The sequence below is a fragment of the Megalops cyprinoides genome, chromosome 23 (genome assembly GCF_013368585.1).
Source record: "Megalops cyprinoides isolate fMegCyp1 chromosome 23, fMegCyp1.pri, whole genome shotgun sequence".
In the NCBI taxonomy this organism is placed as follows: domain Eukaryota; kingdom Metazoa; phylum Chordata; class Actinopteri; order Elopiformes; family Megalopidae; genus Megalops; species Megalops cyprinoides.
In genome coordinates this window covers 20,712,339-20,726,575 of record NC_050605.1, presented here as the reverse complement: position 1 = coordinate 20,726,575, position 14,237 = coordinate 20,712,339, and the positions used below count along the sequence as shown (strand labels likewise).

The following is a 14,237-nucleotide window of genomic DNA, read 5'->3' as shown; positions in this document are numbered from 1 at the left end:
AATGTTTTAATTTTATGGTGGAGATGATTCTGTTCTGTGCCTTAGTCATTCTTGGTGCGTTATGCAACATGGCATGTGATCTGCTGTAAGAGTGAGCTGGCATCACACATCCACCTGTTCAGCTCAGAGCAGTCTTTAAGAGCTTTCACAGCGGGACCCAAGAAACTGAACTTCCCGCCTTCCTCAGATAGTCAAGCACAAGAGAGACAGAAAATGCAGAAAGCATAGCACAGGAAAATTTGTTGAGGAAGAAAGTCGTAATCGTCTCCCCATCATCAAGTAAAAATTACAGCAGTTAGCAGTCTGAAACATCAGAAATAATGGTTCCATAAAACCATAAAGACTTGTTTTCATAATCTTCATTTTTCAGTACTATTATTGACATGCACATCAATGAATATAGCAGAGAAAAAGCACGAGGTGGTTCAATCTGAACAACATCGAGAAATCCAAATTTAATTCAGATGTGAAATCAATTCTGTACTCATGTACAGAAAACATATTTTACATACAAAGTCTCATTTTCATGATCAGTCCTGTCTCCAGGTAAGAGACCAGGCCATTTCAAACATGACCCCTGTCCTTGCAATATGACTGCAGGAATCTTACTTTCATGCCTCAGATCAGAGGTAGACAACCACACGCTACATGCAAAGCTGCAGGTTAACAGAGCAGTTACTGCAGGATCAATGCACTCTCATTTTAATGAACCGATCGATTGATCGGTCTGTTCACTGAGTGCACTGTTACGAGGTCATGCCATCAGCTCAGTGAGCTCACATGGTGAAACAGACAAATAACAGCACCACAACTTTATGCCTGCATAAATAACAAGGATCTAGACGGCAAGACCACCTCTAATGCCTGAAGGAAAAAAGTGACCAAGAGGAAAATCCTATCACTTCTCATACAAATGACACAGAGCTGGCCAGATTATAATCATGGCAGATTTATGGTTAGTCACCACAATGCTATTTAGACATAAATAGAGACATAGACATAGAGATACTTCCTCTTAATTACCATTTAGCATAGCATGCATGGTAAAACTGTACTATTGCACACAAATATTTATATCACAATTTATATTCACAAATTTAAATATCTAGTTCTTCTTGCCCTTTTGACGTTCATTTAATGTATCTTGGCATGCAAACTGAGTAATAGTCTTGACAACATTGTCCAGCAAATAAATAAGTAATAATCAATTAAACAAATTAATACATGATTTTCAGACTTCTTCATCTTTTCCTGTCAGATGTATGTATAAACCATTGTGAGAAAAGTTCCTGTTTGAGCAGTCTCCCCAAACTCTCCCCCCCACCCCCCCCCCCCGGCCGCCATACCTGCATGTCCCTGCGAGTGATGAACCCCTTGTCCTCGATGTCACATATCTGGAAGAACTCCTGGGTCTTCTCCAGCATGGCGGCGTGGGACCCGGAGTCGCGGGGGTCGGAGCCGTTCCGACCCGGGACGGTGGGGGCGCTCAACGCTCCGTCCTCCTTGAGGCGCGCCGCCTTGGTCACTTTGGTGGCGCGGGCGTTCCCAAAAGCGGCCATGCTCCCGTCTCCTCTCAGCCTCTCCCTCGCCCAGCCTCACATGAGGTCAGAAGTGGGCAGGAGATGACAAAAAAACGGACCTGGAGCATCGAAAGGTTCAAGCACAAAAAAAAAAAAAGAAGCGCATCAGAGCCTCCCTATGAAGCCGCCGCTCGTCATCTCTTAGCAACGGGCTCTTTGATTAGCCGAGGAAGCCTACGAGGAAAAAAAAAAACACAGAGGAGACCATAAAAAGGACCTTCAAAAAAGCCTTCCCAGAAGACATGGTTGCACATGGCCGGCACACGAGTCGTGGGAAATGACATTTTTCCATATTCAGGGCATGCAGAAATCTGAGTGGGCCATGAGATGAACAAGTAGGAAGTCTGATATATAGAGCAATGTGTACATTTCCTGATTGTTGTGGTCTTTTCTTGTTTTTTCTTTTTTTTTTTTTTTACAGTTTTCACAATTTTCCAAATTAGTGAAAAGGCTGCAATACATACACATGAGCTTAACAACAACAACAAATAAATACATCCACAGAAGAACACTTGTTATCGTGAGATGGGACATTATGGCATAACCTGCTACGCTAAAGCATGGTGCAACCGTGGTGTTCCTAACAGTGTCCCCACAGGTCCAGCTGACAAAGCAATAAAGAGGAGCACAGTGTGTGTACAAAGATGACTTTTAACAGAGCCTGTTTCTCCTGGGACAAAGAGGAACAAGGATATCAACACGCATAAAACAGCCCTGAGATGCAGGGTGGAAAACACCTACAACAGTATCCACACACCCATTTGGTAAATACAGGGAGCAGGGAGGTTATCACGAAGATGGATTTCAGTCTAATCTTCTCAATAACATCCATGGGCTGTGCCTCTAGGAACTTTATTTAACCTTTGCATGACAGGATCAGGCACCTGCTATTCAAGACGCTGTCGGAATGTAACACACTGAAGACTGCCCACACCCAAACAGTGGCTTCTCACGTTACACCGCATGGTCCTGCTTCAACATCCACACCATGTGTTCACTGTTCACACCATTTTACCTGTGAAAATGTCATACATGGTTCATGAAGTCACATGAAGACGGTGTGGTGCTAGCTGCATAATTTACTTAATGTGTTTAAATGTCATGAATTGCCTGTTTCTATATCTCTGTATTAAGAGGACATTAAAATGTAACTCGTGTGAAGTCAACGAACAGAAAGGAAATTTGTTTTATGTAGTATCTACAGAGGATTAAAGTTCTGTAGAACTAACTCCTACGATACTGAAAGTCTAATGACACCATCTTAGGTAAAACTGAGTACGATATATCATTTATACCATAAACTAAATCTTGTACAAGGCCTTCAAATGTGTCAGAGTGCCGTGAGATCACAGCACCGGTCAATGACGTGGCATTAAAACCACTGGCACTTGAGCTCTTGATAAATGTCACGACGGGAGCCATTCTGAGTATGACCAGTCGGGTGGGATTAATGGCAGGTGACAGGCCGAACCCTGCAGTAGAGCGATCGTTCCAGCCTCACTCCGTCTGAGGCACAGATATTGAACGGGACCGCAGGGATTGACCAGGAGTGTGGGGGCCGGTGTGCACGGCGGGCCCTTGGGGCTGTACACCCCCCCCTGCGGTCACCCCCTCACCCCAGCTAAGGCTGTGTCAGAGCAGAGGGGGTGCAGACTGTCCCGCCCAGTGGCTCCCCGTGGGCCGTCTGGGGTGGACTGGTTGATGCCTGGTTCTCCAAGCCTCAGGGATTCACGCTTGTCTTCCTGGACCAAACAACAAGCATCCCATGCAGGTTTAAAACAGTGCAGATTTCCTTTTTTTTAACCAGGAATGACCCCCCTGCCAAATTTCTACATGAAAGAGGAAGCTCTCCAAGTTCCAAACTTACAATTGCTTCCTTTGATGAAGAATATTTGCGGAAATAATCCAATGTAGGACATTTACGACTACCGATGAGCATAAAAATACAAGTGCATGTGCCTGTGATACACTGTGATACAAGACATTCAGGATCAATGTCAGAAAAATAATGAAATCCCTCGCCTGGACCCTGTACCTTTCTTCTTTCTCCAATAATTCATCTTGGCTCGGCTCCAAGAATTTCGTAACCGCTCTAGATCTGGCTCCTGGCTTTGCCTGGTACTGGGAACTGGACTGAAGTCACAGTAAAAGTGCATCAGATACAGAACTGTAAAACCAACCTGGGATGAGGACCCACAGCAAGAAACCCAGAGTTAGATGCTGTTCATTATAGCAACAACAAATAAATCAATAAATAAAACAGAGCGTTACACTACGAATATTTCACAAAAAGAGGTCAGTGTATAGATCAACATATCGAATAAATGTCTATAGAATGTCAAAAAATGCTGCTGAGGCGTTTAGTCTGCACTGAAAGGTAGCCAGTGTCTCAACTACTCTGACTGCAACAGGAAGCCTCTACCCACCATAGGGGCTGAGAAGACAGTGGAAGTGATCAAGGCGCAAGGCGGGGGAGGGGGTAGAGCCAAGCTTCCTGGAGAAGCTGACCACAGTGGTCTGGCCAGTGTGTAGCGTCAGATGATGATAGTGTCACTGATGATGAGAGAGAACTATTCCCCTCATTGCTTCTTAAGGTTCTGAAGCTGATGCAAGCTGTCACCGACAGCCAATGAAGAGATATCAGGAAGGGTGAGACATGGGAGAATTTGGAGACATTGTGGACCAACCGAGCAGCAGCATTTTGAATAAGCTGCAAGGGTTGGTTGCATGTGCAGGAAGTTTCTGCAGGAAGAACTGATGCCAATCAGATGTCATGATCTAAGAAATGACCATTGTGTCTATATGGTCTGTTGTAGACCTATGTGCTGCAGCTTGTCTGTCCTCGGAAAGTATTTTCATGCCTGTGTAGAGCTTGGTGTGAAAGGGGGCAGCAAAAAGCGACTCCTTTTCATTTTTTTCCTCTAACATAACATGGCAAATTATTTCAAACTCATGCTATTTTTCTAAAATCTAAAAGAGGGCAAAACTGCATTGATCAAATAATTAAAAATGTAAACATTATTGTATTTTGCTTTTCAAAGATTTGCAGTGAAGATCTGACATTTTGAGATTAAGTACATGAGTAAGATAATTTAGTCCATTTTAGTTCAGTTTTGTGAAAGGTAAAGCAAGTGTTTGGGGGACCTGGCTATGGGCTAAGGGACATTGAAAGGGAATTGAATGGAGGGGGTTGTAGGAGAATATTAAATTGGGGGTTGTAATTTTTTAATTAACTCAATGTTGAAATTGAACAGAAGTGAATTGACCGAATTAAAAGAAATGGACTGGAATTGGAATTAAACTGAAAGTACTTATTGGGAAGGGGAACTGAATTGATCTGAATTTTGGTGAAGTGAAAGGGAAAAAGCATAGAATCATTTCTTACATGAGATTCCATAGAAGTGCTAACTAAAGTGCTGAATTATGCTTCTTGCTGTCAGTCCGGCCGTAACTCTCACACTTAATAGCAAAAAAAAGAATTACCATATCATTAAGGACCTGGCATGCAGCAAAGTTGTATGTTGAAGCAACAGCGCTAACACAAGGTACACCTGACGTGTTAGTGGTCCACCGTCCAGCAATGAGTCACTGAAAGTAGCTTTCGGCTTTATTTCCAGGAACTGTCTCTGACCACAAATGCTGCACAAAGGCCATGCGCCCCACACAGGCTGTGGCTGACGACTACTAAATCCCATCAATAAAATTCCAATATAATCACTTACTGTTGCGCTTAGTTTCAGTTCTGTTCACATTTTTTGCATCAACAGGTGGTTTATTCAGGGTAAGTTAACAGGTTCCCATGTACTCAGTGGAAATGTTTAGAGCTTGTACACCGGATAACATAGCTTATGTACACAATGTCGTGTACACAGCACCCCACCTTGAATTTAAACAGAAACTGTTATGCCTGTGAACCGAACGCAAAAATGAACACAGAAGACTGCACAGTAGCTATGTGCTCTCACTAAGTGTTCATAAGGGACAATTTTCTTTTGCTTTAAAACGTTTTGCACTCAATAGGTTGGAGATCTCTTCTGATGCGTCTACCAGAGGGCTGGCAGACGTAGCTAAGTTCTTGGAATTCTGGGAGTTGTGGTGCTTCACGGATCTTAAAATAATTCCTGCGCACAATAAGAACCCCAGTTTTAGCATGAATCCCCTCCATAGAACAAATGTTGACGCTAAAAAGTTTTTAAGAAAATACAATATTGACATCAACAAAGTAGCCCTGTATCAATGTTCCGGGATTCCCTGCTCAATGCATTGACCAGTCACCATGTCACTCCTGAATGGGATCCAGGCTACGCTATCACCGAACATCAAGACCGCAGCATCAAGACTCACAGGCCTGATACAGGCCTTTCTCTCAGTTCACACATCATGATAATGTCTGCAGTGGTCCTAATTTGCTTATTTATTTATCTCTGCATGTTTGAAGAAACCAGAGGTGTGATGTAAGTGCTTGTTAAAAAAAAAAAACTCTGTCCATCCCATTACTGTCATTATAACCACTACTTCCCAATTCAAGAGGAAGCCAGATGGTGCAAACATCGTGTCATGGTCAAAAAGTTACAGAGCCACGTATGTCAACTGACTGTGTAAGGCTGTGCTGTTCTGGAGAAGTAAATTTTACTAGGTCAAACTTGCACCACAGACTGTGTGTTAAATACAAAACCCAGTACAACAGCCATGGAACTACGCATTGTAAATTCAGTGCAATAGTCGCTTTGCAATAATATCTCCAGCCCTGAAACTCACTCCAAGCAGTGCTATTTCTTTTCAAGGCTTTCTAAAAAAAATGTTTGAGCTCTTTAATAATCCAGTCCCAGAGGAACCTGGGAAAAAACAACAAGTAAGCAGGAGCTCACAAAAATCATGTCAACAACCACCTGTAACTGGCCAGCCAGGCATGTTTGACAACTCAAGAGAAACGTGTGTACACGACACCCTCTCATTCAGTCACTGGGTGAAAATAGGCCATTCCGATTCATTCTGGTGCACGTTCACAGAAGCACCTTGGGTTTTTGTTTTTTTTTTAAACTCTGACTGTGGTTTTGTTTGAAGTCAGATGAAAGAGGCAAATGACTTTCCGTCTCAACTAGACCACCATGCAGCTTCTAGTGCATGCACTGGTCAGGCTGTAGGGCGCGCAGACACCTCCGCATCTTACTGCTGTGTGCTGGTGCAGTGCACTCAGTAGGAAACTGCTGTCTCAGAGGCACCATTTGCCAAAAAAACGTCAGAGGTAGCTGTGAGGTACACCACAATAAGCACTTTTCTGACACGATTAACTCACAGAAACACAGCACTTGGATTAGAAAAACTAGTACCTTGGTGAGGAGAAATATAAAAGCTAAAGTCTCTCCATCGTGTCTCACGGAAACCATGTTGAATTACATTTCCGCATCGTTTTGTCATTCCTGACATTTGAAATGAAACTGTAGTAGACTTTTTGGCCCAGGCTCTTTGTTTTCTAGCATTCAACACATAAGGTGTATCTTCAAGTGTAAGACATGACATACAAGTGAAGAGGGTGGATTCTGTCCTCATTCTGTCATTTAGACATTTACAGACTTACAGAGTGGTATTATCTATACTGTTTGTATACTACTCAGCTCTTACACATGACATTTTGGCTTTAACTGAATACTGGTGAGGTGTCAGTCTTAGTGGGCAAACAGCAAAATTAGCCACTTGACATTTATGACGCAACCTCAGAATGTCTCCTACTCGCCAGACAAGATCTTGGCTGCCATATCGGCACACTGAAGTGGGAGTCTTGCTGAAGCTATTTCGAGTTTATCCAGTCAAACAACAGCCAATTAAAATATTTACTTCCTGGTGATTAAGGGTGCTGCAACACAATCATCTTGGTGGTGTTGTTTTACCCTTGCCTCTTTGATAATGGAAAATAAATTGGAAGAGAGATTGCACCTTTTTAAAGCACTATCTGCTCTTTGACTGACAATGAAAAATAAAGCCATATGTGTGCGTATTTAGTGTTTCCAGAGAGGTGTTGGCTTGATATGACAGTGTCTATTTTCCATTTCAGGTTAGGTGGTCATATATCTAGGTCTTTGTACAGTTTTCAGCTCATTTTCAAACAAACAGTCTTACACAAGTAAAGGACAATTCAATAGTGGTTACAAAGAGAAGATACTTCAGCTTACAAGACAAAGCTTACAGAATTTGAAGGTAAAAAAATTAAATACTTCTACACGCCTGAACAACATTGTTTGCCAACAGGGTATTAATCTCTTTCAATAAAAGGACCAGGACCAAAACTCGACTTAGTTTTTAGTGTGTTCCCACAAAACTGACTCATTTGCACTACTGCTATGACCTGCCACGACAGCGAGCGTGCAGCAGGTTAAGACTGAAACAATGACGATTTGACTTTTTATTGCATGCAGGCTTATCAGTCTGCTCCCCTGCACTGCAATAACCCGGAGTCACAAAATTCAGAGATGACACAGTGCAGTCCAGAGGAAATGACATCTGTAGAAAAACACTTGTTTTTTTTTCTTTCTCTGACTGTTAGTAAGCCACACTTTAGGTTATGCTACTAATGTTTGCGCGTAACGCAAACTCTCGCTGCTACATAACAACAGCGCGGCAGTTACGTTTTCATGAATGAAAGGGATATTAGTACAATACCAAAAACCTGAAGGATTTTTTCCCCATGAATTACAACACTTTACAACCTGTACAATGAAGCCCGCATAACTAGGATTGCTTTGTTCTTCCTTTCAGAATTAAGAATTATGCATCAACCTATGTAACCACGGTTAGACCTTTTAAGTCAGAAAACTTACAGATCAGCATGTTAATATAACATTGTACATCATATATCACGCTGCAAGAAAGTTGATATTAATTTGATATTATTATTGATATTGATATTGCCGTTGTATGAATAGAACAACTTAATGAAAACAGTCACTGCTTAGAAACCTAATAGCATTTAAGGCAAAACGGACAGGCCACCCAGACTTTCATTACTTTTGAGAAATGAAAATAGACGATGAGTCATAACTTTCACAGAAGCACCAACTATCCTAACAAGACATAAGTTTGTTATTTTAAATGAAACTTACGGACTCGTTTTCATTCCTAACGCAGCGCTGTTGAAAGAGCGTCGGGAGTACATTCCTCTTTTGACAGTGAACACGTGTAACTGGTTCAGCTTTCTGATAACGGACATGCAATGTACACAAAGCATCAAATTACTTGGTACGATTGTGAAACAGCGGACTGAGTAAAAACGTAAACTTACCTCTATTTTGATGCCAGAAGAGATCTGTAACTAGCTACAGCACGTATTCATTCTTAAAGCAAGTGGGATGAAGCTTCTTAAGGTTAACGTTTTACTTGACGTTAACGTCCACAGTTTTGAGTTTCGTTTGTGAAAAGTTAAAGATCATGCTATGTCATGGGTGGGTCGGCTCAAAGAAACTGTTAATCCGATTCTTATCGCATTTTGATGTAAGAAGTTAAGTTCGAAGTGCCACTACTTGGGTTTGAGGGTGGGACTTCATGAACTAATCTCGTTGGTTGGGGTATCGTAGTCATAGCAACACCGGCCGCCTTACTTTGAGGCTAGCTTTTTGGCTATTGCCATCAACATTTGGAGACCAATAACAAGTTGTGAAATGAAAGGTTTTATGGAGTGTGTAGTACAACTGCTACAAATGCAAGTAGATATGCAAGTAGAAGATACTTCAACATTGCAGAAACTAATACTGTTACAGCCAATATGCACACAAAAATGTGCAGAAGTGATACTGAGTTTGAAATATATGACCTGTGTTCCCCTAAGTTTCCATGTAACATCACAACAATGCATCAATTCTACCACTGCCAATGGGAACAAGAGGGCTTGGGGAATTCTGCAGTTTCATGGGAAATAGTGGGACTATGTGATGGCCTTTTGCAAAACTTTTAAAAAGGCAAGATGCTGTTTTGAGATGAGCACTTAATTCTACTTCAGGTACACATTGAAGTGGGTTTTCCTCCCATCACCATCACTGTTTCAGTTGCAATGCTTAGCATAGATCATCACACTGGTGATTTATATCTGTATTAATCAGAAAAATGAACCAGTAATTAACAGACAACACTTACCATTAGTATAACATGTAATGGGTGCTAATCCCCAGAAGGGGTGAGCCACATGTTTTGTTGTACATTACATTACATTATTGTCATTTAACAAATGTTCATATCCAGAGAGACTTCTAAAAGCATCTAATAAAGAGGCATGAAAAGTTGCACGAACGGGACATCGCTAACCACATGAGCAAGTGTTAGTGCTACACAGAGCACTGAGACTGCAAGCGTGTGCCTGGATCAACATGCAGGTTCAACTCAATATACACAACAGAAGGGCTACACCGTCCCAAATACAAGTTTTAACCCATCTGAACCCCAAAGTTCACAGTGCTGAGACAAGACTTATCTTTGTATTCACAACATTTTGTGTGCTCCAGAGAGAACATGTATGCTTGCCTGCAATTGAAATGAGGAATCTCAATTTGGACAGAGCATGTCTTTATGATGCAAACATGTGCTGTTTCTCCACAGAGGAGCATGGGTGAAAGCAGAGTGTTGCGTAACTGCTATATTCACAGAGCTGTCCAGACGCAAATGAACATGACAGCATATTTCCATATGAACCGCTGTCCTCTATATAATGAAACATAACAGCAAACAAACGAAATATTGTGTTTTTTCCAGTACATGCACCATCATTTTCTCATTTTAATGTTCCCCTAATTAGACCAGGAAGACCTCTGATCCTCTGCATTATGCTGGCCACTAGATCCTATTCATTGACGACACGACCAATTACGCTGGGTGATTCATCGGACAAAAAGCTGTGAAAAGCAGAGATATTCTACATCAAAGCCGTCACCGCTTTTGAAATGCTTATGTGCCATTATCATTCTGTTTTAACCTCTTTCCTCGACAAATTCTTCTTTCTCAGGTGCAAAAGACCAACCCTTCTGGCAGGTTGGCTTCTGCAGGAGTTGGCAGGGTGAAATTATTTCTGGGGCTTTATGAATGCATCATATTTTGCCTGTGTTGTAATATCCTCCAATTTTAGCAAGGGCTGAATTTGCAGGTAGGAGCCTTTTTTCTGCCTCCACTGTGGCATCTGATACAGAAGAGGAACATTGGTGGAATATGTTGTAATTTTCCTTTTATCAGACGTGAGGCCACCGATGGGCTGTGTCTGACTGTTAAAACATCATTTTTATACTAAAACCAATTGTCTCCAAAATGCTGAGGGTAGCATGTCTCTGACTGACACCCTGATGTAGGAACCATGTCTATAGCTATGACAGCTTTATTGACTTTGAATCTCAAAACAGAAAGAACACTAACAATAAATGAATAAATCAGCTGGCTGAGGACAGCCCCTGCCTTTCACATGAACAATAACATGTGACACATACAGGAAGCAAGGCCTGCATGATTAAAGACAATTATTTTTAACTCATGAGCTACATATTGAAAGGTCCTACATACAGAAATGTCCACTCTGGGAGATAGAAACTCTTCCTGAAATATACCTGTAGTGCTCACCCATGCCCATAGTAAAACCGGTGCTATTAAACAGCAGCTCTGTACACAAAGTTTCCAAAAGAAAAGGTACCTTGTGTTGTGTCAGCTAGTGCTGACCTTGAGTGAGGCAGAAGACAGCAATGAATATGCATTATAATTGACAGATAACATGCAAATGACATGTTAAGTGGCTGTACCCTGTGCCAGTGTTCTATATGTAAAACAGAAGCATAGTGTAGTCGTTCAAAAATGGGTGAAGTTCCATAATGTAATAATAATTAGAGGCATTCTAATGTAAAAATCAACAAATATGAATTTCTTCATTAAAAAAGTTACGCAATTAAGCACAGCTGTGTTCTGCTGTGTTTTACAGTTCCAGCTCCGAACTTTGTTCAGCATTTCAGATGTAGGCCTACTGTAAATGCGCCTCTTGTGGCATACTGCCACCTTATGGTGTACAATTAAATTACATTCAATGCAAATGTTTATTGAGTATATAAACTGGACTAAACACCAATAAATCGTTCAGTACAGTCAATTCATTCCATGAAAACACACATTGTTGTAAGGAGAACATAAAAAAGCGTTATGAAGAAGTTGTAGTACATCATAACCATAATCCCTAGGGAGACACCCTTTGGAATTGATAATCAGAACATAAGCAATATTTTCAGGACACTTGGTTTTTCTTCATGTTATCGATTTCTTCTTTTCCTTTTAAAACATGTTTCGGTTTATTGGTTGGATGTTTTCAAGAGAACGTCTTGAAATAGTGCAGTGTGGAATAGGCATAGGCATACGCCTGTCAGATTAACAGGTGTATTTCCAATACACCAGTTTACTGATAATTGCCATTAACTGTTAGCGGGAATGTCACGTACTGGTGGTGAAGGTGCCAAGCAGGGGCATGTACAAACATGCTTCTCTGGATGTGCCACATCTTTATATATATTTTTTCTCTCAATGTATTCACCGGTTCCCTTCATCTTTCTCTTGGATTCCTGTTATTCCCCTTGTCCCGAGACCAAGGGCGGGTATACTGCCTACCAACGTGACTATTTATATAAAAGTGCATGAGGATCATGCCGATCAGAAATTTAGGCACTGACATTTCCTTCGTGTTCTTTTTGTTCACGTAGCCTGAATGTGCACTTACGCAGCTGATTCTGCTAGTCGCTCTAGATAAGATCTTAAGCCAAAAGTATAAATGTAAATATAAATGTAAATGTTCTCGGGTCGATGACCTCGTGACTAGTGATAGCATTGTTCCCTGGTACTGTACTCACTGTCGAGGATCAGCACCCTCGAGTGTCAGGAAAAGGGAGCGTTGTCACATTCAGGCCTGGCAAGCTCATGTGTTTCATTGTGAATTATCACAAATCTATATGCGTTTGTACAAATGTATGTGGCTGGTGTTGGCTACAAGAGATTGATGTATACAAATTTAGGTGTCAAGAGAATTTCAACTGCTGAAAGAACTGCCAGATGCACAGTTAAATACTTCAACTTGTGAATCAAAATCCTCCCCCATCATTTAATTTCCCCCCATTTAAATAAATCTCCCTCTTTTTATCATTTTAAAATCTCCAAATCAGATTTCTTTCCGCAGCATTTTTCCCCATATGATGCTTCCAGCAGTCACTCCTAGCACTCAGTTTGTCTTCTGCAGTTTGGGACCTCTGGGGAGCGCGCATCGTTTCATCAGCGCATCACCCACATGCGTGACCTTTTAGTACCGTCTATGTCCAGGAGAGGGCGACAGAGGATAAGAAAATGGCTTTTGAGGGGAAAAAACGGCTGCAAGAAGAGGACAGGTGATAGGAACAGAACTCAAACAGTTGGTGCACTGCTAAGCATTTTCGTTGCTTTGTCAAATTTTACCGTAGTGGTGACTATAAGACCTGTAACATGTTTACACTGATCGGTAATTCCTAACGAAATCAATTAAAACAAACCCGAAATCCCATGACTCTCAGCACTTATGATTCTGAATGAACAGAAGTACTATTGTCCTTGACAGAACTTTAATTTCTGAGAGACAGGAGATGGGATGTACTTTAATACTCCAGAACTTACTTGCCTTTATCTTAAACCAGGTAAAGAGTCTGATCACAATGCTGAGGACACAAGGATACATTTAGGTCATGACCATGTATCTGATATACCCATATCTACCTTTTTTGAGACAGATACAGTATTGGAGAAAAGGAGAGATTTTTATGAATGAAACAAAGTGATGCAAAGTGATGGTTCCTGCATTATTAATATTGTATGCTTGAAAATAGCACTTTTTCCTGTCCATGTCTGCTCAAATACCTGTCTGCGGTACTTTGTCTTGTTATGCGTTTTTCAGTGGCCTTTATAATTTATTAAAGCAGTTATGGGTTACAGTTTTTTTATGGGAGCTGTTTATTCTCTTCCAATATGATATTCCATACTTACTTTAAACCCAAGTAAAATATGGATATAGTACACCTACGTATGCTATCATTCTTTGTTTGCTTTCCGCACTATCACAAATACAACCGTAGTTTATAACAGAGTGACTGTGAAACTGATCCACCCCAGTGCATCCAGCCCAGTGAAAGGTCTTTGCGTTGGAAAACTGGAATCCATGCCCAGCATCTTGAAATTACATTGCACGGTTTCAGGCTTTGATGTGGAAGAACAGAATCTCATCAAAACCCACTCGGTCTCTGAGGCAGACTGCAGCTAGACTCCCACTCCTTGTTGTTACATTTTATTTTTTTCCTCTTTTGCAAAAAAAAATCAACGTTTCTATACGTCATCGAATCACACAGCAACAAATCAAAGAGTTTATACAGCAGCCATTGTAAACAGAGTGGGGAAACCAGGCGCAACACTGAGTTTCATCCACGTGTTGGACTGCATTGATCAAAAAAACGTCCGAAACAAATGAGCTCTGTGGTCGTGTAGAGTGTGTTTTATGTGGACCACAGCATGCACACACTAATCCCAGTTGGTGCTGGTTAGCGAGGTTTGGGGATAAATGGAAGACTGCAGATCTGTAAAAATCACTCTGAGGTCAGTGCTTACTTTATGAGGAGACCCACGCGGCTGTGGAATATG

At 41.4% G+C, this 14,237-nt stretch overlaps 1 protein-coding gene across 2 annotated transcripts in view; it reads right to left on the bottom strand.

The window, feature by feature from the left end:
- The window catches only part of LOC118770771 (ras and EF-hand domain-containing protein homolog), a 30,718-nt gene extending 21,688 nt beyond the window's left edge, over nt 1-9,030 (bottom strand). Inside the window, exons 1-2 of one of the 2 annotated variants that reach the window (XM_036518544.1) lie at nt 8,857-9,030; nt 1,347-1,639 (exon numbers count right to left, since the gene is read on the bottom strand). In XM_036518544.1, the coding sequence (XP_036374437.1) occupies nt 1,347-1,559 (213 nt within the window). In that variant the 5' untranslated portion in view covers nt 1,560-1,639; nt 8,857-9,030. Of the gene's footprint in view, nt 1-1,346; nt 1,640-8,677; nt 8,753-8,856 lie in introns of those variants that run through there. The other variant, XM_036518543.1, reaches the window with a different exon arrangement.
- Nucleotides 9,031-14,237: the final 5,207 nt, after the last annotated feature.